The 27,756-nt window shown below is 33.0% G+C and overlaps 4 protein-coding genes across 6 annotated transcripts; 1 reads left to right on the top strand and 3 right to left on the bottom strand.

Annotated features, from left to right (window-relative positions):
• The first annotated feature begins 5,762 nt into the window (after positions 1 to 5,762).
• mRpS30 (mitochondrial ribosomal protein S30) lies at positions 5,763 to 8,331 on the top strand. 2 transcript variants are annotated; one of them, XM_012363394.2, is made up of 5 exons: positions 5,763 to 5,860; positions 6,104 to 6,658; positions 6,820 to 7,442; positions 7,515 to 7,908; positions 8,045 to 8,331. In XM_012363394.2, the coding sequence occupies exons 2-5, from the start codon at positions 6,198 to 6,200 to the stop codon at positions 8,253 to 8,255; spliced, it is 1,689 nt and encodes a 562-aa protein (XP_012218817.1). In that variant the 5' UTR covers positions 5,763 to 5,860; positions 6,104 to 6,197; the 3' UTR covers positions 8,256 to 8,331. The 2 variants fall into 2 exon arrangements, with proteins under 2 accessions (XP_012218817.1, XP_012218816.1); XM_012363393.2 differs by having other exon boundaries at positions 5,806 to 5,955.
• A 4-nt stretch (positions 8,332 to 8,335) lies between these two features.
• Positions 8,336 to 14,647, bottom strand: LOC105670071 (lysosomal acid glucosylceramidase-like). 2 transcript variants are annotated; one of them, XM_012363395.2, is made up of 8 exons: positions 14,295 to 14,647; positions 11,795 to 11,865; positions 11,051 to 11,360; positions 10,501 to 10,772; positions 9,601 to 10,029; positions 9,399 to 9,478; positions 8,766 to 9,049; positions 8,336 to 8,610 (listed from the first exon to the last, which is right to left on the bottom strand). In XM_012363395.2, exons 2-8 carry the CDS (start codon positions 11,838 to 11,840, stop codon positions 8,499 to 8,501), a joined length of 1,533 nt encoding a protein of 510 aa, XP_012218818.2. In that variant the 5' UTR covers positions 11,841 to 11,865; positions 14,295 to 14,647; the 3' UTR covers positions 8,336 to 8,498. The 2 variants fall into 2 exon arrangements, with proteins under 2 accessions (XP_012218818.2, XP_067214719.1); XM_067358618.1 differs by lacking the exon at positions 14,295 to 14,647 and adding an exon at positions 12,768 to 12,916.
• A 1,190-nt stretch (positions 14,648 to 15,837) lies between these two features.
• On the bottom strand, positions 15,838 to 22,483 carry LOC105670072 (ribonucleoside-diphosphate reductase large subunit-like). Its single transcript, XM_012363398.2, has 13 exons — positions 21,513 to 22,483; positions 21,272 to 21,340; positions 19,713 to 19,903; positions 19,228 to 19,316; positions 18,911 to 19,088; positions 18,469 to 18,832; positions 18,221 to 18,399; positions 17,966 to 18,128; positions 17,451 to 17,845; positions 17,173 to 17,360; positions 16,784 to 17,092; positions 16,517 to 16,705; positions 15,838 to 16,419 (listed from the first exon to the last, which is right to left on the bottom strand). The coding sequence occupies exons 3-13, from the start codon at positions 19,789 to 19,791 to the stop codon at positions 16,030 to 16,032; spliced, it is 2,523 nt and encodes an 840-aa protein (XP_012218821.1). The 5' UTR covers positions 19,792 to 19,903; positions 21,272 to 21,340; positions 21,513 to 22,483; the 3' UTR covers positions 15,838 to 16,029.
• A 142-nt stretch (positions 22,484 to 22,625) lies between these two features.
• LOC105670034 (lysosomal acid glucosylceramidase-like) lies at positions 22,626 to 26,956 on the bottom strand. The gene is made up of 8 exons (XM_012363326.2): positions 26,786 to 26,956; positions 26,537 to 26,612; positions 25,453 to 25,762; positions 24,530 to 24,801; positions 23,943 to 24,371; positions 23,738 to 23,820; positions 22,992 to 23,275; positions 22,626 to 22,816 (listed from the first exon to the last, which is right to left on the bottom strand). The coding sequence occupies exons 2-8, from the start codon at positions 26,580 to 26,582 to the stop codon at positions 22,705 to 22,707; spliced, it is 1,536 nt and encodes a 511-aa protein (XP_012218749.1). The 5' UTR covers positions 26,583 to 26,612; positions 26,786 to 26,956; the 3' UTR covers positions 22,626 to 22,704.
• Between the last annotated feature and the right edge of the window lie 800 nt (positions 26,957 to 27,756).

The raw sequence follows: 27,756 nt of genomic DNA, 5'->3' as shown, positions 1-27,756 counted from the left end.
GAGGGCAAAGGTAAGCTCGAAGAAGATGAGGTGCGATTAGTCATGCAATCAACCGACTAGATACAAGACATCTGAAAAGCAATCGGTAGCCTTTGACTAACTCCGGTAGCCGTCCTCGACTACCTTCGACAGTCCGGCTATCTGTACAATTAGCGCGCTGCACGTAGAACCGAAGATTGCCCTGCCGTAGTCAAGATTTTATGATTGAAACCGACCTTTCCCTCCCCCGAGCCAAGCCTAAAGTAAAAAAAAAATCGTGTTCCAATATTTGTCATACAGCAAAAATGCGTTCATCTATAGATTCGCTATAACTCTCGGCATTAACGGCACTCCCGACGCGCATTTTGTTATACTATACGACGGAACGAATATATTTTGTAGCACCGATTACGCGCACAAAGTTGATCTGTAAAATAAAAAAATAAATGCAGATTAGTGTTTAAAATAATTAATATTTGTAAAATAATTACTGCACACATTGAACTTTATATTCATTTATTTATGCACACGTCTAAACAAAGAATTAAATTTTTAAATTTAAATTTAACTCAGATTTACTTGAAATAAATTAAGGAATATAATTGTATTATTCACTTAAACTTCTGAAGCTTTGTTACATCATATTGTGATCATTCTGTGTGTAATACGGATACATAGTTCTATCTTTTATTTTAATCAAAATAGCTCTTTGATTGAAACAATACTGGTGTTTTAAATCAGTTCCTGCACTATTATTTTAAAAAAATAACGTTTTTAACGATAAATTGCTTACCACAATGTTGTTTTGCCGTCGCCTGATGCCTCCTAGGCCCCCTAGACGGGCCGCATCCAGGTCGGTTGGGCCAAAGTAAGGGCCTTAATCCTCGAGGAGAGGCCCTTACAATGTTTTAGGTGCCTAAAAAAAAGCCACGTGCGCACCAATTGCACAGGCCCGGTAGACAGAAGTGGCACCTGCTACAGGTGCGGTTCGACCGGTCATCTCGCACGAGATTGTGCGGCCCCCGGCGAGCTGTCCTGTATGCAGGGAGAAGGGGCTCCCCCACATTTACAGAGTGACAGGTCCATCATGCAGGGCTCCCAGGCCGAAGGTGGGAAGAAGGGACGTTACCGCGAGCACGGCGTCAGCCCCCGTGCCCGCCCCCAAGGCACCAAAGGAGGTGGCGGCTAGGAAGGAGGAGAAGACGGGCGCGGCTTTGGCCCCCGCGTCTGCTCTACTAGGAGCTGCAGAAAAAATAAAGATGGGGGAGGCGGGAACCCCGGACGCGGCCTTGGCCCCCGCGTCCGCCCCCACAGAAAACAACAAGGAGGTGGGCACATCGAGCGTGGCATTGGCCCCCGCGCCCGCCCAAAAATCAATCGCGGAGGCGACCTCAGAGGAGGATGAGACCCCCTGGATTAAGCCGAAGGAGGAGAGGCCCAAGGGGGACTTTGAACGGCGTGGTGTTGGCAAACACAAGCCAACACCGACCGCTAAGGAGTCAGAGGTGATCAGCAACTGGAAGATTCCGACTAGGGCCGTGCCACCCTTAAGGATCCTCCAGGCGAATGTGAACCACTCCGCCGTGGCACAGGATTTGTTCCTACAAACCATGGCGGAGGGTGGATTTGAATTGGGGGTGGCCTCGGAGCTCTACTGGACCTCGGAGGACCACCCCCATTGGTTTACGGATCCCACGGGTGAGGGGGTCGCCATCTACTGGCGGCCCACCGCGAACTTCTTCCCAAGCTCCAAGTTTGGGGCCGGGCTGGGCTACGTAACGGTGGAGTGGGAGGATTATTTTATCCTCGGGTGTTACGTCTCACCGAGGTGGAAGCTCCCCTCCTTTAAAACCTTCCTGTCGGGGCTGGGGAACTGCATTCGTAGATGCCTCTCCCGACCCACCATTGTTGCGGAGGATTTCAACACCTGGTCGATGTTATGGAATTCCTCGCGAACCGACAGGAGAGGGGGAGATGGTGGATTGGGCGGCGGCACTCGGCCTGTGTCTGTTAAACACAGGTTCGAGGAGCACCTGCGTGCGTACCCGGGGGGAGTCCATCGTGGATCTCACGTAGACTTCTCCGTCGGCCGCGCGCGGGGTTACGGGTTGGAGAGTGGAAGAAGACCTGGACTCGGGTTCCGATCATCGATATATCGTGATCGAAGCCTCGACCATCCCAACCGTAACGCTTGGCCGTCGCCGGCGTAGCACCCCGAAAAGGGGCTGGGTCCTCCGGAAGATGGAGGAGGACGTCCTGATGGCGGTTGTTTTGGCGGAATCCTAGCCGATGCCATCCGGTCAGGCCGTAGACTTGGATCAGGAAGCCATGAAGGTCGTGGGCATGGTTGAAAACGCGTGTGACGCGTCCATGCCACGATCTAAATGGTCCCCCAGTAGGGCGATGCACTGGTGGACCGGGGAGATCGCCGAGCTTAGGCGTCTTTCCTCGGCCGCCAGGCGCAGATTCCTGCGAACACGCAGAAGAGGGAATCACGCCGAAACGACTATAGCTTTGGAGGAGTTTCGTGCCGCGCAAAACGCCCTCCGAGCCGCCATCGGGACAGCGAAGGCCAGGGTGTGAAAGGAGCTTATTTCCACCCTGGACCGGGGATCCGTGGGGGCGTCTCTTCAAGATAGTTCTCAAGAAGTTGAAACCAAGAGCGCCCCCGACTGCAAAGAAACTTAAACCGAAATTCTTCGGGAATATTGTGGACACACTGTTCCCAGTAGGGGGAACTATCATCCCTCCCCCCCACGGTTGGGGAGGTGTGGCCCGAGGAGCCGGCAGTCTCGGCAGAGGAAATGTCCGCAGTGCGGGCCAGGCTTGGCGGTGCGGCCAAGGCGCCTGGACCCGACGGAATTCCCGGCAAAGCATGGGCCCTGGCGACGAGGGTGCTAGGCGACCGGATGGGGCGGCTGTTCACCGCCTGCCTCAGATCCGGCGCCTTCTCCTCGCGGTGAAGGAGAGCCAATTTGGTTCTCCTCCAAAAAGATGGCAAGCCGCCGGAGCAACCCTCCGCATACCGGCCTATATGCTTGCTGGACGTTGCTTTTTAGTAAATATTCAGTAAAAACTTTAATTTAACTTTATTGTAAGTTGGAAGAATAGAAATTATTTGCTTTTCAAGGAATAAAATATTATTATAATACGAAAATACCTATTAATAAATAAATGCAATTACCTGAAAGATGATTCGTTAGGCCTCGTATATTTTATTGGCGTTGGTGTTGACGTTAGCGTCAGCGTGGGCGTGGGCGTTGACGATGGCGTAGGAGTTGGTGTTGGCGTAGGCTTTGGCGTTGGCGTAGGTTTTAGCATTAGCGTAGACTACGGCGTTGGGGGCTGGCGTGCGCTTTGGCGACGGCGTGGGCGTAGACGCGTCCGCAAACTTGATCATTGACATAGGCGTGGCCGCAGGGCCATTCTTCAATAAGTCGCTAATGTCCAGCATTAGCGACGAATTATAGAGTGGCCCGTAGCTATGTAGCCTAGCCCAACCGTAGCCGCAGCCGCATTCGTAGGCACCAGCCGTAGCCGCAGCCGCAACCGTTGCCGGCAGCCCTTGCCGTAGCCATAGCCGTAGCCGTAACCGTAGCCGCAGCCGTAGCCATAGCCGTAGCGGTTGCCATCCATCATACGCAACGGACAAGAGCGGAGTTGATCTGTAAAATACAAAATCGAGTTCAGATTAATAATGTGTTAAACTTAGTATTTTATAAATAAAATTATTGTACATATTAAATTTTTTCTTTATTTCCCATAATTTTTAATCAAATTCTTATACATTGAGAAAAAACTAATTTTTTAGTAAATATTCAGTAAAAACTTTAATTTAACTTCATTGTAAGTTGAAAGAATTGAAATTATTTGCTTTTCAAGGAAAAAAATATTATTATGATACTAAAATACCTATTAATAAATAAATGCAATTACCTGAAAGACGACTCGTGGCAATGCTGTGTCAAGGGTACGTTAGCTTCTCCTTCAGGATGGTTTACCCTTTAAATCCTTAAGGATAAACCACCATCCTGAAGGATACTGAGCCCTCCCACCACGACAAGGTGTACCCATGGGAGGGAAGAATTATTAATTGTAATATGACTTATGTTGGACAGACGAAAAGACAACTTAACACCAGAATAAAAGAACATAAAAACGACATTAATAAGAAGAGCTGTTCTTCTTCTGTCATTTCCAAACACAGAATTGATTCTTCCCATGATTTTGATTGGAATAATGTTAAGATATTGGACGGTGAACCCTCTTATCCGAAAAGACTGATTTCTGAAATGGTCTTTATTAAAAGACAAAATGCAGAGCTCAATAATCAAAACGACACGGATCATTTACCTGATGCCTATCTCCCGATTATTAATTTATTTCCTCCTCTATAATAACGCTAATGCTAACGCAAACGCTAACAATAACGCTAACGCTAACAATAAGGCTAACGCTAACGCTAATGTAAACGCTAACGCTAACGTTAACGTTAACGCTAACGCTAATGTAAACGCTAACGCTAACGTTAACGCTAACGCTAACGTTAACAATAACGTTAATGCTAACGCTAACGATAACAATAACGCTAACGCTAACGTTAACGCTATCGCTAACGCTAACAATAACGCTAACGCTAGCGCTAACAATAACGCTAACAATAACGCTAATGTAAACGTTAACGCTAACGTTAACGCTAACGCTAACGCTAACGTAAACGCTAACGCTAACGTAATTGCTAACGCTAAAGCTAACGCTAACGCTAATGATTTATTGAAACAAGAAATTATAAATGGAAATCGATGCTTACTGAATGTTTTTCTATGTTATACTGACAATCTTAAGCAACAATCAGAAACAAATACCCATCAAAGTTTGTAGACTGCATTTGTTTTAGTCGGTTCGTAGCGTGAGCGAATAATTTTGTGACGTGAAAACGTGTAAAGAATTGTTATGAGCTGTTTTTCTGTAATTATAAACCACAATGTTTCAAATTTTTTTTACGATTCTGTTATATTGAACCGTAAATTATGTATTTCCAAATTAAAAAATTTCAAAAAGTCCTTTGTTGTCTCATTATTTAATTCATTTTGGTTGCATATTTTTATTTACCAATTTTTTATAAATAAGATATTCTTAAAATAATTTTTGACAATATCTGATTTATAAAGGATTGGTAAATACACAATTTTTAAACAGGGCAATTTCTAGGGCAGTCATATTTTAAAAAATAAACAAGTATTCGATCCGACCAATATAGTTTCAAGTTTTATGACACGGTTTTTTTCAATTGATATACAATATTTGTTTTAGAAGAAATTAAAGTCTTTCAGAACAAGCATACAAAATTTTGTGTATGTGTAGTGTTAAGAATATAGAATTAAATTTTAAAACTTAATTGTTAAATGAAACTTTGTGCGGTACACAATTTGCACACTTGCTTGCTTGCTTGCTTGCGCGCGCGCACACACACACACAAAATTATAGAAGTAATTTATTAAAATAATTTAAATGTACATTTTCAAGTTATAGGTTATTGAAAATAACTGATCTTTTGCTAAATAAACTGTAAATGCAAAAATAAATGCTACAATACATGTATTTACAATACGTGCGTATTTATATTTCAAATCTGATTGATATACATAATCATGTTTTACAATTATGCATTACCGACACTTTGTAGATATAGCACATATCGGAACCAAAAAGTCGTGGACGTAGCACGGAAGAGACCCAAAAGATCGTGGACATTGCCTACGGGATTCGTGGACATTGGCTACGTAGTTCAATGTGCACGTTTTGTGCACATAGAGGCGCTAACCCACGGAAACACGTAAAATGCGGGCATGTCCACTCTCAACTCTCAGTCTTCTCTCTGGTAATATAGAATTTGATAAAGAGGTTACTCTGAGTTATATTCTATCTAAATATAAATTATCCGATAAATTTTTATTATTATTATAAAATCGTTGAGTGAGTAGTGTGTTTTATAATTTACTGTTACTGTGTGTTTAATAAGATACTGTGTTTTATAAATTGGAAGCAAAAGTTGAATTAATATAATAAAAATTAACTAAGATTATAAAACATTTGTTTTAACATTTTTAATTTATTTTTCTAGATTGAAACAATGTTTGGAACTATGAGTTAATTTTCTGTATTTGAAATAATTGTAAGAGGAATAACCTACAAGATACACCTTGTTGCTTGAAAATATGTTTGTTCAATTCCGACAAAAACTACTGTTTAATACAGTAAAGTATGGGAAACAAAAGAAGTATAGCATTTTTGCTGTTAAGGAAATCAAGGATGAAAACAAAAATACAGTAGAGCCTGTGTATCCAACTATTGAAGATTTGAGTTGGAATGCTAAAAAGAAAAGGAAAAGACAAGTTTGGTATGACAAGATCAAAAGTTTAAAAACCGTAGAAGAGAAGCTGTTTGAATTTAACATGCCAAGATATTACGGTTGGAAATCAGTACTTTTGGATGAACATTATGTACCATATAACTCTTTATCACATGCACAGCATATTACAAGAACACATATTATGAAAGAACCTGATCTTCCACCATATTACAACAGCATAATTTCTAGTGAGCAGTTAGATAATGTACTGCAATCTGTAAAAAATAATATAGAAGATAATATAATATTTGAACATTTCATTAGAAGGTTGGTATCTACATTATTGTGAATCACAAATATTTTATAACATAGAAAAATATGTAAATGCTAACTAATCTTAATTGATTATTCATCACTATCAGATATGTATAAATTATTTAAGTATATTACTTTTCTTCACACAAACAAAATACTTTATATTGTTGCAGAAGAGAACATGAATTTGAAAAAGATATGTTATTCAAAGACATTGAGGATAAACAGAGGAAATGGAATATAGAAGATACTATAGTAAAAACACTAATTCAGAATATTAATAGAACCATGTTGGTACATCTCTCTTCTAAATATCCACATTTATTACAAGCTGAAATTGATTTTGAACCAAGATTGGAAGCATCTTGGATTGCGGGTGGCACAGATCCTCCTAATTTTATGAGGAAATTTAGAGAATCTGTGGATTTTTTGAAAGATAATGCTAATGATCCAGTAGACTTGCCTATTCAATATTTGGGTCATCCTGTCATACATTTGAGACATAAACATCTACTGAGAGAAGTTATTCCTCTAAGCGAGTGTGAAAATCCAGCTTTGGATGTACCTATATTCAAGTTTTCTCCTCAAGTATTGACTTATAGGATTGGTCGGAGACATTTGACTAATATACCTGGATTTTGGCCTGGTGACGAAAATGAATTTGGACTCTTGTCTTATCATAATTGTACGCATTTACAAAGAAGACAAGAAACATTTAATGACACATTTGCAGCACTTAAAGTACAGGCTGTATTAGCATCTTATAGCTGGTTATTATCGCAAGCCTGTTATCAAGGTATTTTTGTACTTAAAGTTATGTTTTAAAAGTTAATTTAAATCTTGATTTTACTTATACATAAAATTTCAGGTTTCTCTACTTTTAACGATATTACATATCCATTAACTACTCAGGCAGTTATAACAGATGGACAATGGTGGTCATTTTGCGTTTACCAACTGAATACTGTATTAATACAATCTGAACATGTGACTGAAAATCCAAAACGCAACGTATGTTGGATTACAGAGCCGATAAAATTATTTGATAAATTAGAAAATGAGAAAGTTCACGGCTTAAATGAAGAGGTTCTCAAGAACTTGATTAAGTTTTATGTGAATACTCCTGAAGAAAGAATAGATGTAGATTTGAAACCGTATCTAGGAAAATCCGAGAAAGTAATAGCCGACATAGAAGAAGATGAAAGAAGAAATTGGCTTGAAAAACAATATAAACATCTCGTATGCAACAGGCCAAGGCACAAGTATGTAACAAGATGACATTAAATATTTTAATATATGTATAGTTTTTTTGTTGTACATTTTAACTGAAATGGTAAACAGATTTATGGTATATAAAAGAACAAATATTTGTTAATCTATAATATATCTTTTTTTCAGGCCAATACCGGAAATATATGATTGGCAGAGGATTTATCTTATTAATCATAAAACTCGTCCGTTGGATAAGAAACGAGACTGGTGGCAATCCGGTAAAAATGCATTCAAACGTAGATTAGATGATCATTTGCCACCATATATACCAAGAGTCTTACGAGAAAATCCTAAAAAAAGAAAGGTAGGACGATGGGCGAAAACATTTTACCCATAATTCAAATTATATGTTATATGTAATAATATTGATACATAATAGCATTGATTAAAAAACAGTTATACTTTTACAATAATGTGTATAATGTATGTTTTATCTTTATTCTTCCTAAAAAGTTTATACAAAGTGGCACAACATTAAACTTCCTACAAAGTCTTATCTATCTTTATAAAAGAATGGAAAGAAAATATCTCATAGACAAATTTTTCTGTCCATAAATTGGAACGGATACAAGTTTCAATATTACTGATTTGCTAAATACAATAACGTATTGAAAGAGTGTGCGGGTAGACGTAAATTTATTTTTCTGTCTGCATTATTGTCTTTGACTGTCACATTGACAGGTTTATCATTTCTGTAATAAAAAATTTCGAATTATTTTATTTTAAGAAAATTATCAGCTTACAAAAAAAATCAGGAAAGAATTAAGAAAGTTAATCCAAATTTTTAAAAATAAAACTGGAATATTTCATATAATATGGGCTGTAAATATCTTTTGTAAATACTAACTTGTTAATAGCTACAACGACAATTTCCTTTTGGGGGGTCAAGAACGCTACAGCGGTAACGTTTTCATTATTTTCAAGGCCTGTGGATAAAATTTTGCGAGAATGGCGTGGCACAAAGTTGCTGACGTGAGAAATTGCATAATACGTAGGCTGTTTATAAAATTCATCGTTTTCTGGTATTACAATGATAGCCGAATCTACATAATTGGTACTCCAATTTGGTCCACCATTTATATCTAGTGCCATATTCCAATCTATCCATCCATTTACCCAATATGATAAGTTCTGAAAATATATTTATAATTTTTATAACAAAACTTGACAAAAAGTATACTACACTATTTATAATTGCATTGCATTGCACAATTAAATTATCGTATACTACTGTAAAGTTCTCTGCACAATGTCATTAAACGAATTAACTAAATAATATTATTTTGAATGAAGTGAACGCAAAAATTTTCATCGTACTTTAAAGTTAAACTTTTAAAGTATCTGTTACATTTTTATTTGTATTTTATTATTGTATGTATATTAAAATAATCTTTACACATTAAATTTAAAAAATGCAAGAGAGAGAGATGAGATAGACGCGTTTCTGGTTTAGAATGTATATTGGTATGTGTGTACAGACCTCGATGATATTTGACATGTAATATTCTCCTCGATCCCATGATCCTAAATCTACACCTCCGACTTCCAAAGGTGCGGCACCTGTAAGGCAAAAATTACGTTCAAATTTTTGTATCAGATTTGTTTGAAATTTTTTGAAAATAATCATTGCAATTATTATCATTTATTAAACATTTTTTCTACGATGCGTAATTTATGCTCACCATTGCACGCTTCGGTTATGAGTATAAACTTGTCTGGATATTTGTTATGTGTTTCGATGAGTCTTCTCGGGGAAATATATTGATCTAAGTACCAATGGACCGTAATACCGCTGAACAATTCTCTAACCTTCTCATTAGTAAACATTTCGTCAACGTAGCACGGTAATAAGTGGCGTTGATCTTCCATAGCCAAAAAGACAGGATTATATCCTGCCTGGCGTAAAGTTGGAACTAAATGATTTACGGACCAGAACGCTGATGCATTAGGGGTCCATCCCATAGCATTGAAAGACCATTTTGGATAAAATCCGTCTAGTGGTTCGTTACTCGGCGACACACCCCATATGTTTATACCATGCCGTTTATACGCATCAAAAAACATTCTGATGTAATTAGCGTAAGTTTGATAATGCTCACTTTTCAGGATACCTATTGGATTAACGTATGTTATAGTATATCATGTTTTAAATAATATAGTATCCTGTATTTAATTGTTATCCATAAATTTTTTAGAAAGATTCAAAATTCTAAATTAACCGGTTAGCGCCGAAGAGAGTCGCAAATACGAGAAATGCTAAGTAGTGCTGTTGCGCTTTTATTCATATCGAAAAATGCAACATTAAATTTTCTTTTTTTTTGTTTCATTAAATTTGAGAATGATTTTTATAAAACGGATATATAATTTAGTGTGTTCTCTATTTTTAATAATTTTAACTAAAAGATTTTCAATTTATTTAACTTCTTGAGAATCAATGGGCTTGCTGGCCTCTTTTTGCGTCTTTTGCAAACAAATCTTTTTTACAAATTAAATATTTTCTTCTAAAAAAGAACTTGTTAGCATAAATAATTTTGTTGGAAGCCTGATTTCTGAAATTTTAAACATTGTCACATGATACTTACCCCATCTTATGTTATTAGTCGTTTTCATCCATATCGGAGCGGTCCACGAAACAGCCAAGATTCTTAGACTTTCTGGATCGGACATAATACGTTTAATTTTATGTAAATACCCGATTTTGTAATTATCTTCTTCTACAAGGTTGAAATTACTTAATGTAATATCATCGGGTATGTCATGGTACGTGTACGGTCTCGTCGAGAAATCGGTGCCTCCGATAGGAATACGAACGTGTGTATATCCGATGCCAATACCAGGAGGGCCGAAATATGATCTGAAAATAAATGTATGTAAGAAACGATGATACTAAATGAATCAAATCTGATTATACAATATTTTTAATATTGTATTTTTTACTTTATATTAAAGAATCATTATGTACTTCAACTTTTATTAATTTTTCTATCAGTGCAAAGCTAATAAAATTATAGCAATAAACAATTATAGATATTGTAACAATTTTCTTGCTTCATTTATTTGACTAGAACTTGATGTTACTTTTAATAAGTAACTTTAATAAGGTACTTTTAATAAGTAATGTCGATTAGTTACTCGAGTAACTTTTGTTGAGTGTTGTTGCTGAGAGCTCTAAGGTTGAGCGCGACGGAATCAGTCATTGCCGCACCAAATCCAAAGATCTCTTGATCCTTCTGACTACTATTTACTGTAAGAAGTGTTCCATTTATAGTCTCGGTTGAAAAGTTCCCAATGGTAAGTTGTAATCTTTCGCCATTTTTAGTAGAAGTATAGAATTGGAATTGGCCTGCTTGCAATTTTGGCTTATGTAATGCATCACAATACGTCGAGTTGCAAACGCATACGATAGCATTTGGTCCGACTAAACGTTGCACACATGTGTTACCTGCAATGAAATGAAAAAAGAATTAGAGTGGACAGAAAATATTTGATATTCTGACATTTTAAGCCATTCTGAATCATCAAGTTACCACGTAAATCTTTATTGAATATTAAGTATTTACAAAAACAGAAATTTTATAATTAATGTTTAATTATAATATCTAAATGTCCAAGCATTAAGTAGAAAACAAATTATTTGTCAATAAGCCGTTGCAAAATAATAAATTTTTTAGTCAATGTTTGCCGTAAATCAGTTGTAAATTAGCTACTGTAGTCTGTCTATTTTATATAAGTTGTTACGCTGCAGTAGTGATTTAACAAAAAATAAAATACCTATTATCTCTTTCTGAAAAATTTTTATTAGTCTCACAAAGATTTCAAAAATTTTATAAGCTTTATATAAAAATAATGCCAAACGCGAAAGTGTGTTAAACTTACTTTTTATTGTGACAAAAACGGCAAGTAGAATTGCCTCGCGCAGCATCTTCGAGTAATGCGAGACACACTTGCTAATTTGGAAATACAAAATAAAGTATGTTACTTCTTAATTAAATGAAATGTTCACATATCAAAGCACGTACGAATTAATTATATAACCAAATGTAACAAATATAATCAGAAGCAGCTACAAGAATATTTTTTATTATGTTTACTATATTGCTGAGAATTTAACAAGTTTGTGGTGATGATGATAATAATATATTGGTGCAAAAAAGAAACGTTATTAATTATTAATGCTGAAGGTTGATCAACATTTTAATTTACTTATCATTCAATGTTTTCTTAAATAAGTAAATCGATTTGCAATTCAAATTGTTATCCTTTAAAATTATTGTACCAACTATATTGCTGTGTCTGCGTTAAGAGAACTTTTCGCCACCTGATATGCTAATCAATATTATTGATCAGCCACCATGCATATTGTCAATGTCCGAAAGATAGCTGAGTGAATTTCGGTTCTATCAAGACGTATTTCGGATATTTAACTGATTTTATTACTGTTCTGAATTTGTGATTTGAGTTTATTAAAGTGTTTCCTTAAGCTTTTTTCTTATTTATGCGAGCGCGAATGCGGGTTTTGAATGTTAGTGCGAGTGAGATAGCGGATGCTCGATGCACAATTATAATATTATAAAGTTTATAATACAAACAGTAATGAAATCTGTGTTAATTTTTAATCAAATAAATACATAAAAAATAAATTTGTTACATGATAATATATCTCAAATTAATATTTTTGAAATACTTATTTTCGTAAAACACGATTTCTTTTAGAGACAAATTAATATTAATATAATTTAATATAATTAATTCAAGATACAAATTGAACCAATAGCTGTCGACGTCACGCATATATATAACAAATATATTTATTTAAAGATATGTATCATTATTTTTAGAAGTTTCATACTTGCGAAATTTCAATGCTCTTATACAAGTCTCATTGACATTTTTTCATTTTGCTTTTTGTTAATTCCTACATTTTGTAATTAACTTTTCCCTCGCACAATGTCACACCGTTAACTGACTACAATTTTTGTCTTTTTCTGCGCTCTGTTAATTTTTCTTGTGTGCATCCTTAAAATCAAGCGACTGTTAGGTAACACGGTGAATTTTAATAAGATCTAAAGAAATGATAAGAGAGAGAGAGAGAGAGAGAGAGAGAGAGAGAGAGAGAGAGAGAGAGAGAGAGAGACATTACACAAATATGGCATTGCGGTGGAATTTTATCATTTAAAATTCACATATGTTTACATACGTATACTACCAATGCTGATAACACGGTGTGCGTATATGTGTACATGCTTGCATTTGTTTCGCATATTTGCATTGCATTATAAAATAGCATTCTTATAGTAGGTAGATAAATAAGTACCCAGATAGCAAAATCGGCTGAGAACGTTTTGCGTTACATACTATGTTGACAAAATGCTATCAATATTCTAGCAGGAGATGCCGTTTCAGCTAATATCGATGCAGTCACATTTTGGCACATCGTGTTGGCAGAAACAAAGCTTAGAATTGCTGATATACTGCTGGCATATTGCTAGCATTTTGTTCTGACTGGATAGATAATTAAATCTAAACTGCGCTAAAAAACAATTCGGTATTCTTAAATTTCTAAATTAATATAAGCAATGTTTATTATATCCCTTTCAAAAAACTTGAATGCAAATTATAATACAAAATAGAGCTACAGAAATACTAGTTTAAATTTCACGCCAATATCTTATTTTTTGTAAGAATGCGAATATATTCTGTTTGGCCAACTATTATATAAAATCGCTGAAAAATTATTAATATTAAATTAATCAGAATTATCGTTTGTTTTTTTCATACTGTTTTGCAGTAATTACTGATACAGAAAAAAAACTTTTGGATCAATTTAATATTTAATAATGCTTTAAAACATAATTATTTCTGTTGAAATAATTATTTTTTAAAACATTAAATATTAAATTGATTTTCTGCGCGTCATTTCGATCAGGACGAGCAGACAACATTAATATTATCGTCAACGTTATTGTCATCGATGGTAGAAAGGGATATAAATATTACAAGGACGAAATAAAAAGTAAGAATTTAAGAAATTTGACATTAAATTTTGCAGCAAAGCAATACGTCTCTCTCTCTCTCTCTGAATGTCGCGCGGTTGCTAGCGCATGGATATCTGGAGTCTTATTCCGAGAGACTCTTATTTATGGAAATTTTTTTTACAACATATAACAAAATTGACGATTTGATAAATAGAGATTTACGTCTATGTCTCGATACATGCAAACAGATTCCGCGTGATGCAAAATCGTAATTTTGTACTTGCTTATTTAATTTATCATCAATATATAAATGTGTGAATAGGCATTTCTCTAGTACACATATTTTTTCGCATCATTATTATATCTCTTAATACTTTACATTATTTTGTGAAATGTGATACCTGGTGTTTTGTGAAAAAATCAATGTACTATTCGCCGTATCACATATAGCTGCTTTGTCTTTGTGGGTGAAATTAGCTTTTTTGTCAATGTGGCTGGCTGTATGAACCCCTCGTAGAATCTCTTTGAAATTGCTTTTTGCATGGATATTAAAGCACACGTTTCACTTTTCGTAATGACACACTGAACAACTCATTTTAATGGATGGACTGCACAATGAATACTTATGATACAAATGATGGATACCCGTGACGCGGGTTACTTTGTGCAAATCGGCGAAGGCCGGCAATGATATTAAAATATGTACGGTTATATCAGCAGCATACTAATAGTATATTTAGTAACAGATGAAAATAATAAATAGAAGAATGTTAAAAAGTATAGAAGTCTGAAAAATTTAATTAGTGTAAATTTTACATTTAAGTTCTTATAAAGAATATTATTTCCCAACTAATTAAACAAGCAATTTTTCGGAGCACTAAAAAAAAAAATTTGAAAACAGTGCTCTTTATTCAGTAAAATAAGAAAAAATCGACATTACTTGCAGAAACGTTTCTTTAGATTAAAGTTTTTTTTTTAAATATGCAAATATTAATCTTTTATAAATAGTATGAATAAGAAATGAAGTATAACTTACGTCAGTAGATAAATAGTGAATAATAAGTAAGAAAGAAATAATAAATAAGAGTGATTTAAAATGTCTATACGCTATATAATAAAATATATATATATATATATATATATATATGTATTTATGATATTGATTACTAAATAAAAAAATTATAAAAGATAAACTTTTAAATAGGTGTTTAAATAGATCTTTGTTCACAATATGCGCGTAATATTTTTAAACACAGAAACAGAATGGCAAATAAATTATCATTGCATGTAAGATATACACAAAGTATGCATATAATGAATTAAATTGACTCGAATTACATAATTTAGTATTTCTATTAATTTTCTATTAGAGAGAGAAGCTCGATAATTAGTGTACAAATAAAAGATACCCACAGAGCAGTTTATTTTGTACAAATCGGTGAAGGCCGATGGTTAAATTATTCGGTATTGCTACAATAGCGTAATGGTGGAATACATTAATTATTAGTAACTGATAAAGACGATAAATAAATCAGAGTACTGAAAAGAATAGGAACTATGTCTTGCACTTAATTTCTTGGAGAACTCAGCTTGTTAAACTCCAGCATCTCAGCGTTCTTAAAAATCTCAGCTTTTGAATAAATATAAATTTTATTTATTATCATAAGTTTTATTCATCAAAGCAGGAATGGAGAAGACCATAAAAAATTTTTAAATTTAAATATATTTAAAGCTGATACGCGACATGAGTGTTCCGTAATAATTTTTGCAGAAAATGAGTACATTACTCGTAGAAGTATTGTTGTAGATTAAAATTTTTTCTAAGGAAATATGCAAATATATATTTTGTATGAATAGTATGAATAAGAAATATAAAGTATGCACTTACGTGAACAGATTAGTAAATAGATATCTAGCAAGTAAAAAAATAAAAAATAAAAAAGATTAACCTAAAATAAATTTATTTCTATGATAATTAAAATTAAGGCAATCGAACATATTTTGATCACCACACGTTTATCGAAATGTTGGATTGAAGGAGGAGGGGGACTTATCAAAGATATACTTAGTTAATACAATATTACAATATATAAGCCAACATATTTTAATATAAGAGATAAGATTTGAAAATAAAGTTCACGAGCTGTACAAGGAACAAAAATCTCTACGTGAGCAAGCGAGCCATGCTTCCAAGTTTTTTCTCCGACTTAATTGATTTCGTCTTTTGTTATTATCATCATCATCATATTTGGATGACTGAGTACTGGAAACAATACTGGAAGCAATACTGGAAGCAATACTGGAAGAAATACTGGAAACAATACTGGAAGGAATACTGGAAACATTACTGGAAGAAGTACTGTAAGCAATATAGGAAGAAATACTGGAAGCATTGGATATGAATTCAGGATTCATGAATTCAGAATTCATGAATTCAGAATTTTGAAATTTTGATTTATCATCCTTTATATATTGCACAAGATTTTCACGTGTTGTTCTTAGGTAATACGAGCCAATCTTTAAGCCCTATAAAAAATATAAAAATAATAACTTTAATTACAAGACATTAAAATAATTTAAGAATTATAAGGAAATGAATATATATAATAATCATTACACTTACACTTTCCCAACCGAGGAAATATAGCGTCGAGAGTCTCGCCCCTGACGGACCCTGAAGGTGAACATTCAGGGATTGCGATTGATCAATAAAAGGTCCTCGATCGGCCGCCATTTGGAAAATTACTTTCTGCGATATCTCCCATACCGTTTTGTAGAGCATTTTTAAAGAATTGGGAATACATTTAATTTTCTGCAAAATATACGTATACACATTCTTTAAGATTGCGAACAACGCAAGAAACAAAAAGAAATAATTGTAGCTATTTACTTTAATGGATCCATAATTCGAAAGAATGCTATTCTTTACGTCATTGTTCCATAAACCTTGGGCGATCAAGTCTCGCAACAGATGCGGATTGACGACGAGGAATTCCTCGGATGATACGCGTCTCACGTAAATGTTGCTCGTGTACGGCTCGATGGATTCGTTGTTTCCGAGAATTTGCGACGTGGAAGTTGTCGGCATACATGATATTAAAAGCGAATTTCTCACTCCATGTATATCGATCATTTTTCTTAACCAGTGCCAATTCCACAAATTTGTCGGCCTGACTTTCCACAAATCACATTGAAAGATCTGGGGAGAAAAGGATGATTGTTATACAAATCAGACGTTTCGCAAGAAATGCGAGTGCAATTAAAATATCACAAACTTACGCCATGTTTGATCATACTGCGATGATATGTTTCGTAAGTGCCTTTTTTCTCAGCCAACTCGAAACTGGCTTCTAAGGCACCAAAGTAAAGCGTCTCGAAGATTTTGATGTTGAGCTCCTTCGCTTCTTTGCTATCGAACGGATATCGCATTAACATAAACGCATCTGCCAAACCCTGCACTCCAATACCTAAGATACGAATTTTACCATTACAATTTATAATGAATTATATAAAACTTGCGGCAAGGTAGATGTTGTTGTTTAAACGCATAATCTTACCAATAGGCCTGTGACTTTGATTAAATTTTTTGATATCCGGGATAGGACAAAACATGATGTCGATAAGTTTATCCAAATCGCGAGTAACGATTTTTGTGACTCTCAGGAGTTTTTCGAAATCAAAAGTTCTGTTCTCAGTATTGACAAACTTATTGACAGCGATGGTCACTAGATTGCACACGTCGCCTTTGTCGGGATTGGAATAATCGAGGACCGTAGTGCACCATACATTATTGCATTTATTCTTGGAGCCTACGCGCTGATGATTGGACTTTCGACTATAGTTGTCTTTGTAAAGCATATAAGGCGTTCCGGTTTGCACTTGTGATTTGAGAATAGCGGTCCACACGTCTCGAGCTTTTACTTGCATTCTGTAACGACCTTCGCTTTCGTATCTGTAGAAATGTTTTACGCATATTTATACTCTTGCAAAATTTAACACAGAAAGATATAAAATTGTATTATTATTAAAGTATTAATAGATACAAAATAACTGCTAAATAATGCTAGCATACTTAGTATACAACTTGTTAAACTTATCACCCCAAGCATCAGCTAAGCCGGGAGATTCATAAGGATTCATCAAGCTCCACATCTCTTCGTTGTGCACACGTTCCATAAAAAGATCTGGTATCCACAGGCTATCAAATAAGTCTGCTCGCTTGTTTTCATCGTTGTCTAAAAAAAAAAAACACGTATTAAAATCATGCTTATACTAACGATTCACTTTCATCCACTGTGTTTTATATGATAAGAAAGAAAAATATTACCATAATTTTTTTTACGCTCGAGAAAATGAAAGATATCAGCATGCCATGGTTCTAAGAAACTTGCAAACGTTCCCGATGTTCCGACATATTTGCCGATGAGCCCACATTTCTTCGACGAGGTATATACACCTACTGCATATTTATTTATTTCGTTGTCATGGATTGTTAAAAAGAAGCAGCTGCAAGTAAAATTTTAATTAAAATCGTAACATTCAATATTTGATGAGAATTCGTAATGTTAAAATTACTTGGGTATTTGTTGATTGTTGAGACAACCGTTAAACGACGTCGGTGAAGCGTACGTAAAATATTGTTTGGATAAATAGTAATACGTTTGTATAGCACTGTTAATGTCGTTTTCATGAATACCAACGGCCACTCTCATCCACATATGTTGTGGTCTTTCCACTATAGCGTCATTAATTTTTAGCAAATAGCTGTTTTGAAGTGTTTTCAAACCGACATAATTAAAACTGAAGTCATAGTCGTATATTATAGCGGAGTCTAACTCCTTTGCATTATTCTTGATGATGTTGTAATAATGCTCGCTGATTATAGGAGTGTGTTTATTTGTGACCGGATTTTTAGCATAATATAAGTCGCGCATGACCTCTGTAACATACGAAATAAGCATGATGAGAAATATTAGAAATATTATAATGTAGAAATTTAATGAGCAAAATATTATACCGCTGAAGCTATTCTTAGTCTGCTTATGTAGATTAGACACATCAATTCGTACAGCTAATGTATCATAGTCGGGATGATCAATTGCTAAAGCAGCTGCGCTCTTAGCTGCAAGATCACTCAATGCGGCTGTAGTTATTCCAGAATAAAAACTTTTACTCACTTGAAATGAAATGAAAGACTGCAAACAGGAAATGTATATGTTAGATAAATTTATATTACAAAAAGCTTCTTCAATTTTTATTATACGTAGATTATTTTTAATTATACAATATTATCCGTGTATTAAGAATGTATGAAGGTCATAAAGTGATACTTACTACATCCACATAGTTCATATCTAAATTATAACACTGCGCTCTAATACTTGAAAAGAGTTTCTTGAAACAAAGACGTTCTATATTCCCATCTACAAAAAAATAATAGTTTTTAATTCGTGTTTCTTTTGTATCTTTGATAAGAATCTACAACTGCATACATAAAAATTTATATTATATTGTCATAATATCAGTTTAATATCAGCATTGATGTATTATGTATGCGTGTGTGTGTATATATATATAAAGGTTTGCGTTAAAAATAAGTATTTATTTTGTCTTATCAGCTTATATCAATTTTAATAATAATCTAATCTTTATCCAATTATAAATAATTTTCATCTATTCCTTATTAATATAATGTTTTATGATAATCTAGCAATATTATAATAATAAATAGTATACATCACATATCACGAAAATTAAATTATTTACAAAAAACAAATGATTGCATATCCGCATTTATATGACTTATTTGTATAACTTACTGCGCTTGGTAACGTGTTTCCTCCATCGTAGTCTCTCCATGTCCGGGGAGAACCGATTACCGTATTTCATAGAGCGCATCCTCAATTCCTCTATTCAATTCTATGTTTATTATAGGTTGACAAACCAGTTCTGCTTAAGTTCTGATTGCACTCGTCGATTTTACGCAGTAGTGGATTTTCTACAGCCAGCGCTATAATTGTGCAAGAGATTGTTAATAATTATTACAGCGTGGTGTAGATGATTCATATATTATACAATCTTTACAGAGTGCTTTCCATCTACCAAATTATAGAAAATTATATACAAATAGAATTATTATAAATAAATAGAATGATATAAATAAATAGAATTATAGAAAATTATATACAATTATATATACTATATAAAATTATATACAAATTATTATATAAAATTATACAATTTTCATTAGCCCTCTCGGAGAAAGAGAGAGAGAGAGAGAGAGAGAGAGGGGGGGAAAAGAGAGAAAGAGAGAGAGTAATTAAGAGAAGGGGCGAAGTCGTAAGATATAAGAGATGTTTGAAAAAGCAATGGAAACAGAAGTTCCAGCGACGAGATATGTGTGTGTGTGTATGAGTAGAGGAGGAGGAGGGTGAGCACATAAGGCTCACGCTCCTGCTCCAAGAGGCGGTTAGGATAAGTTAAGATAAGGGTATTAAGTATAGATTAAGTGTAGATATAAGGAAAAATGTATGGCGAGAGAGTGGAAGCTTGTAACTCTAAGGGGAACAATAAATAAATAAATAAATAAATAAATTCATTCATTCATTAGCCTTCTCGGCGAGCTGATGATAAAATCTAATTATTTCTAAGATTCAGGTTTGTCTATAGAATTCCGGGGCTTCGTCGGACGACATCGTAGACTTGTATTTTCTAAATATTGGCAGGCACATAATTATTTGAAGACTCAAACTAACATGACTTTAGAAATTATTTACAAACACAGTGTTGTTGATGAACAAGAGAGAGCGTTCTCGAAAATTTCGGAAAGTTCCTGAGAGTTTTCGAGAGAAATCTCGAAAGGTGATTGAGATATGGATGACACCCTGTGGAGCGGTCAGTCCAAAAGATTGGAATGCGGTTCCGACTACAATAAATCGTCCTGTAGCAGGTACAAGAGAGGTCTCATTGTACAAGAGAAAACGACACGTACACGTTTAAGCACACAAAATTTCTGGCTTGAATTTAGTAACGTAAAATATATTTTCATTTAAGTTAGAATTAAACAAATAAGACAATCTGGATAAAACTACGTATGCCTATATGAATATATATGTACATATATATATTTAAGTAAACTAAATGTGCAAAAAAGCAAAATAAAAATTAATCAACTATTGTTGGATTGGCGTTTTAACAAAGTAATATGAATTATTAGAATAATTAAATAGAGAAATAAAACAATCTGTAAAAATACATATAATACTTGTTAGTAGTTAATTAGTGACTATCAGTTTTAACTTGAATATTATAAATAACTAACAACGAATATTTTCCACGTGTCAAACAAGAATGATAAAGAATTAAATAATTCCCTTACTTGTTGTAGCAAAGGCTTGTGGCGATGAGACGTCCTTCTGCTTAATTAAATCCTCACTTGTGCGTCACTCTGGTTCCACATATTTTAATAATTTTTATTATTTTGATATTTTAGTCATGCATTACTTACACAAGGATGATTTAGAATTAAGAAGTTAAAATAAAATAGAAAAGCATTTAGAATATAACTAAATGTATTTTTATTAAATATTACAAAAGAATATTCAAAGAACAAGACTTACGAAATAAAACCTCGTGGAGAATAAATTTTGGAAATAGCAATTCCCTCGAAGAAATGCTAAGAGAGTAGGAATTGCAGTGCTCGCTTCAAGAGCTGAACTCGAAATGAGCTTAGTCCATTGATGGACTAGAAATCAGCTCATCATTTCCGCTTCGAGTTCGACCATGGCGCATGTGTTACAAGTTTTAAATGTAAACTAAACCTTTGTTGCGTTTGAAATTTTAATTTCAATAAATAGCTTACTATTATATTTCATATCGTATCTTATCTTTAAAATCTTTATTTGTGGATTCGTTGGTATGGTCTAATATAGAAAATAAGATATCTAATGTAAAAAAAATGTCGCTTTATACAAACGCAACTGTTGAACTTTGTATCCCTCCGCCTCTTTCTTCTTCCCCTCCCCATTCTTTTTCTCTCAGCATTTATCGAACATTTAAACTCGATTTTGATAGAAGTAATTTTCTACAAGCAACTTTCTAATTACCAATTAATAACAATAATTGATTTTTGGAATTCATTTTTGGATATTTTATTTTGTAAATTTTTCTTTGTTTAATTTGTGATTTATTTATTTGTATTTTGTATTTGTTTGTTATTATTTATTCATATTTATACGTTATTATGATATAATATAATAAAATGTTCTAAATGCGGGAGAACGCGAACGTATATTTTACTTATATATGGAAAGCGCAGAAAGCGTATTCAAGTAATTTAGATGTAGCATAAACGCAACAAATGCGCGCACAATGAGTTAACTACATAAATTTTTCAATTTCTCTCTGCTATCGTTGCCTGCTACCGCAAATATTGTATGCAGGACCGCATTTATACTTTTGAAGGCCTTAGGCAACATCATTATGAGACCTCAAAAGAACAAGTCTATTTCAGTTAATCAAATTCATACGCATTTTTTTTTAATTTATTGAAAATAAAAGTCGACATGCATTACATGATGCAAAAAGGCGAAATTTAATAAACAATTACCGCTTACAAATTTTCCAGCGACCTCTAGTTTTTATATTATAAATTTAATATTTAAAAGTATTTTATTTTGCAACTAGGCTGTTTTCTCTCTACAAAAGAATCCATTATTAAAGACATTATTAAAGACGTTTCCACACAACCATCATCCTTTATTTTAAGATATATATGTTCCGTTCATAAATTGACATACACAAGTTTCAATATTATCGACGATTGTGATACAATACCGTATACAAAGAGTGTGCAGATAAGTATAAATTGATTATATGGCCTGTATTATTGTGTTTGAGTGTTATATTGATAGGTTTATCACCCCTGTAACAGAAAATTTCAAATTATATATTTTAAAAAGCTCAACAAATTATTTTAAAAAACAATCTAAAAAATTAGTAAAATTAATTTAAATTCTTTTAAGAATAAAATTTTTGGAATATTTTGTATAAAAAATATGGCTTGTAATATCAATTATATTAATATTTCATTTACTAACTTGTTAATGGTCACAACTACAATTTTCTCTTCGGGCGTCAAAAAGGCTACTGCGCTAACATTTTGATTATTCTCAAGGCCCGTAGATGAAATTCTGCGAGAGTTGCGTGGCACAAAGCTGCTAAAATGAGCCATTGCATAATAATTCGGTTGTTTATAAAATTCATCATGTTCCGGCGCTACGATAATAGCTGCATCCGCAAATTTTCCAGACCAATTTGGTCCACCATGCTCATTGAGTACTAGATTGAAATCTACATATGCATTTAGTGAGTGCTGGAAATTCTGGAAATATATTTGTAAGTTTCATAATAGTAAAACTTAAGAAAAGTACTTTAATATTTATAATTTGTATTACCGTCATCTTTATATAATGAAATTATCATTTAGAGCACAATTCTATACTATCATAAACGCAGCAATATTATTTTGAATAAAGTGGCCGGAAATGTCTCAATGTATATTTCACGTTAAATATGTTTGTTAAATTTATATTTTATAATAATATTCAAATGTTTCTATGTCAATTCTGTAATATCATAAAACGGGCTAGAATATTATTTCAAATTTAGTGAGTGCAAAAACTTCTGTCTTTTGAAATTAAACGTGTTCGTCAGATTTTTATTTTACTCTTAAATTAAAATATTCTTTACGTCACATATAAAAATCTAAGATAAGAGAGGCATTTTTATCTTAAAGTATTTTAATATATTAGTACGTAATGTAGTACAATGTGTGTATACCGACCTGAATAATATCTGCCGCATAAGATTCTCCTCGACTCCACAATCCTAATAGTACGCCTACGTCGGTCTGATAACCTGGCACACCTAAAAAAATAAAAATAATGTTAAAAACATTTTCCCAAAAATTTTCCCCAAAAAGTTATTGCAATTATATTTATCATTATTTGTTAATGTCCTTCATATAATGTGCAATTAATTATGCTTACCATTGAATACTTCAGTAATCAGCAGAAACTTATCCGGAAATCTATTATGTGTTTCTGTGAGTATCATCGGAGAAACTATTGGATCTAGATACCAATGGACCGAAATACCGGTGTACAATTTGTTAGCTTTCTTATTGCGGAACACATCTTCCACGTATGACAGTATATTGGCGCGTTCATCATCGTATGCTATATAGGCAGGATTGTATCCGGCTCTTTTTAAAGTCGGAGCTAAGTAATTTACTGCCCAGAACGCCGATGCATTGGGTGACCATCCCATCCCATTATACCAATTATTTGTGTCAAATCCTGCTAATGGCTCGTGAGCAGGAATAAAGCCCCAGAAGCTTATATTATGTTTTTTATACGCATCAAAATACTTCTTGAGATAATTGGCGTAAGTCTGATAGTATTCACGTTTTAAAATACCTGTTGGATTAACGTATGTGTTGGTATCTCATATTTTAAACAATATAATATTTTATATTCAATAGCTATTTATATATTTTTTAGGAAAGCCAAAAGAGTTGTTTTATTGGATACTTGATTTTTGCAGAATTTGTACACATTATAAACGCGATAATCACCCCATGTTGTTTCATTGCTCGTTTTCATCCACGCTGGTGCAGCCCACGAACTACACAATAATCTTAAATTGTTTGAATTCGACATAATATTTTTGATTTCATGTAAATATTCGATTCGGTAATTATCTTCATTCACAAGGCTAAAATTCCTTAACGCACTATCATGCGGTGTATCATCATACGAGTACGGTCTTGTCGCGAAATCGGTACCTGCGATAGGTACATTAATATACGTGTATCCAATACCATTGCCAGGAGCAGCAAAATATGATCTGCAAATAATCAAATGTGAGATAATGATGTAAAACAGATTACAATTATGTGTGTATAAATACATCTATACCATTTTATAAAATCCGATAAATTGTTAAATTATTTTTAATTTAATAACTTCTGACTTAAAATGTTTACATTACATTTGATGTTACATTTTGTACCTCTGGATATGATTAGATATTTTTGTTTAAAAAAATGTTTTTTAAGTGTTTTATGGATTCACAGTTTTTAATAAATTATCTTAAAAAATCTGTGCTTTGTTTATTGATTTTTGCCTACATATATATTTAAATTGGAATTCGTTAAATAATTTAAAAAAAAACTTTGTTGATATTAGAAAAGTTTAAGAAACTTAATTCTGTAAAGAAAAAAAAACAAAAATTAAATAACAGAAATACTTTTTAAATAATAATTATTAGTAAAATAATTGCGTTAATAAATATGTGATAACGCTGCTATTGATGCTTATTTCTTTTAAAAAGTAACAGTAAGAAAGTAATGACAACATTATCATATAATTATCAGCGCAATTATTTTGTATTATACATAAGTATCAATTATTAAAGTCATAGGTAAAATTTCTTTTTCAAACTTTAGTTCTGTCTTTAGACTAATGTTATTCTTGTATTACTAATTAATAGACGTACTCGAGTAATTTGCGTCGAGTCCTGTTGCTGAGAGATCTAATATTGAGTACGGAAGAGTCAGTGAAGGCTCCGCCAAATCCATGTACCTTTTGATACTGCTGTGTACTATTTATTATAAGAAGCGTTCCATTTACGGGCTTGGTTGAGAAGTTTCCAGTGGTAAATTGTAATCTTTCACCACTTTTAGAAGAAGTATACAATTGGAACTGTCCCGCTTGCAATCTTGACTGATATATCCTATCACAATATGTCGCGTTGCAGACGCATACGATAGAATCCTGTCCGAATGAACGGTGCGCGCATTTGTTGCCTGCAGATAAAAAAAACAAATTTGTTGTTTTAACATTTTGAGTCGCTTTATTTACTCTTTTTAAATTATCACTTAATTAATTTTGTTTTTTAGTATTAAAGATTTTGCAAAAAATTTTAAATATTGAGTAATTAGTATCAAAAATTTTACTTGCAGTTCTACTTTGAAATTATATTCGTCCAATAAACAAAACATGCTTAAAATAAGTCATTTATCTTTAAAATGTATATATGTATTCCTATTGAAAAGAAGTTCAAAATCGATATACCGTCGCAAATAAAATTCACGAAAAGTTTAAATGAAGCAAAATGATAAAGATAAGTGACTTTGTTATAACTTGTTATAGCTTGTTAAAGCTTAAAATAAAACTGTTTTGCTAATACAAAAAGAATACGTAAGCTAATGATCGCACAAAAAGCAAAAAGAATAAAGGATCATAATTTAATAAATTTCCATAATAATATATAATGATATTTTGTAATAATGATAATATAGTAACCTTTTATATCCCTATACATATTTCTATAAATTTCTAAAAATTTAATAAATTGTAACATTTAATACAATAAAATAATAAAATTGAATAAAATAAAAATATAATAATTAAAAAACAGTTACATGCGTATTTAACACTACACATTGATGATTTAATAAAAAATAGAATATGTAATATCTTTTTTTATAAAAATTTATCATTGATTATAAAGATTGAATGATTTAAAAGCTTCAAATTAAAGAAAAATTAAATACAAAAAATACGAAATATAAACTTACTTTGTACTATAACAAAGGTGATGAATAGTATTACTGAGCGCAGCATTTTCGAGTAATACAAAGCAGCCTTGCCAATCTGAAAATGCAACATAATGTGTATCACTTTTTAATTAATCACTTTTTAATTTCTTTTTTGCGTATTATTATAATTTTGATAAAACATAATAGTTCAAAATTTTTTATTATTATTTTTCTCTATGCAAATGCGGCACTTTACTAACACAATGGCGTTGTAATAAAAAATATTACCTGGTAATATGCAAGAAAAAAATTGCTGGTCCGTCACATTGGATGCAACACTTCTAGTTAACAATAAGCTGAAGAAATCGTTCGTGTCGTCGTAAGTGATGCGATAAAATAAATTCTTCAGCCATTGAAATTATTCTTTTAAAGCTGCTTCTCTTGTCTGCATATCAGGGCATACATACAGTATATTAAATAATGGCATGCTAAGTAGTTTCTTATGCATAACCAGTTCTGCAAATATGAACAGTAAAAATGAGAAATATTTGTGGCTTATTTTGTACAAATTGCCAAAGGCGGGCAGTAACGTTGAAAAATTTGAACACGCTATTACATCAGCGTAAATAAAAACATTGCTGTAAATAAAAATAATAAATAGACTGAGAAAGAGAATAGAAGCCATGAAAAATTCGTCTTTCACATAAATTTTTATAGAAAATATTATTTTCTTGCTTGCTGAATTTTAGTGTTCAATTTTATCGTTGATACGTGACGCGAGTGATATAATAAAATTGCCGAAAAGACAGGGTTTTTGTTTTCAAGGCTTAGGATTTATTTAAAGAATTTGTTATCAAAGAGTTTATTTATAAAAAAACGTGAATATAAATTTTGATTTATTAAGTATATTCTGACCAAGATATACAGTGTATGTAAACGAGTAGATAAATAATGAATAAATCATTTTTTTATCTTTGCGGCAATTTTTTCTGTCTTTATCTTTTCAAAAAATGTTCATGGATTATATCACTCGCGTCACGTATCAATTAAAATTTAATTAGCAAAGAAATAATTTTTTTTATAAGAATTTAAATGCAGTACAAGTTATATTTTATATATTATATATATAATATTAAACTTATTATATTATATTATTTTGATGATGATTATTATTAAATACTTATTCGTTTATCAATTCTCTGACTCTTACATGCAATTTCAAAAATCTTTTCGAAATTGAGATATTTTCTCAATCTTTA

This window comes from Linepithema humile, chromosome 7 (assembly GCF_040581485.1).
Source record: "Linepithema humile isolate Giens D197 chromosome 7, Lhum_UNIL_v1.0, whole genome shotgun sequence".
NCBI lineage: Eukaryota > Metazoa > Arthropoda > Insecta > Hymenoptera > Formicidae > Linepithema > Linepithema humile.
The sequence above is the reverse complement of the archived record's forward strand: the minus strand, read 5'-3'. Positions and strand labels throughout refer to the sequence as shown.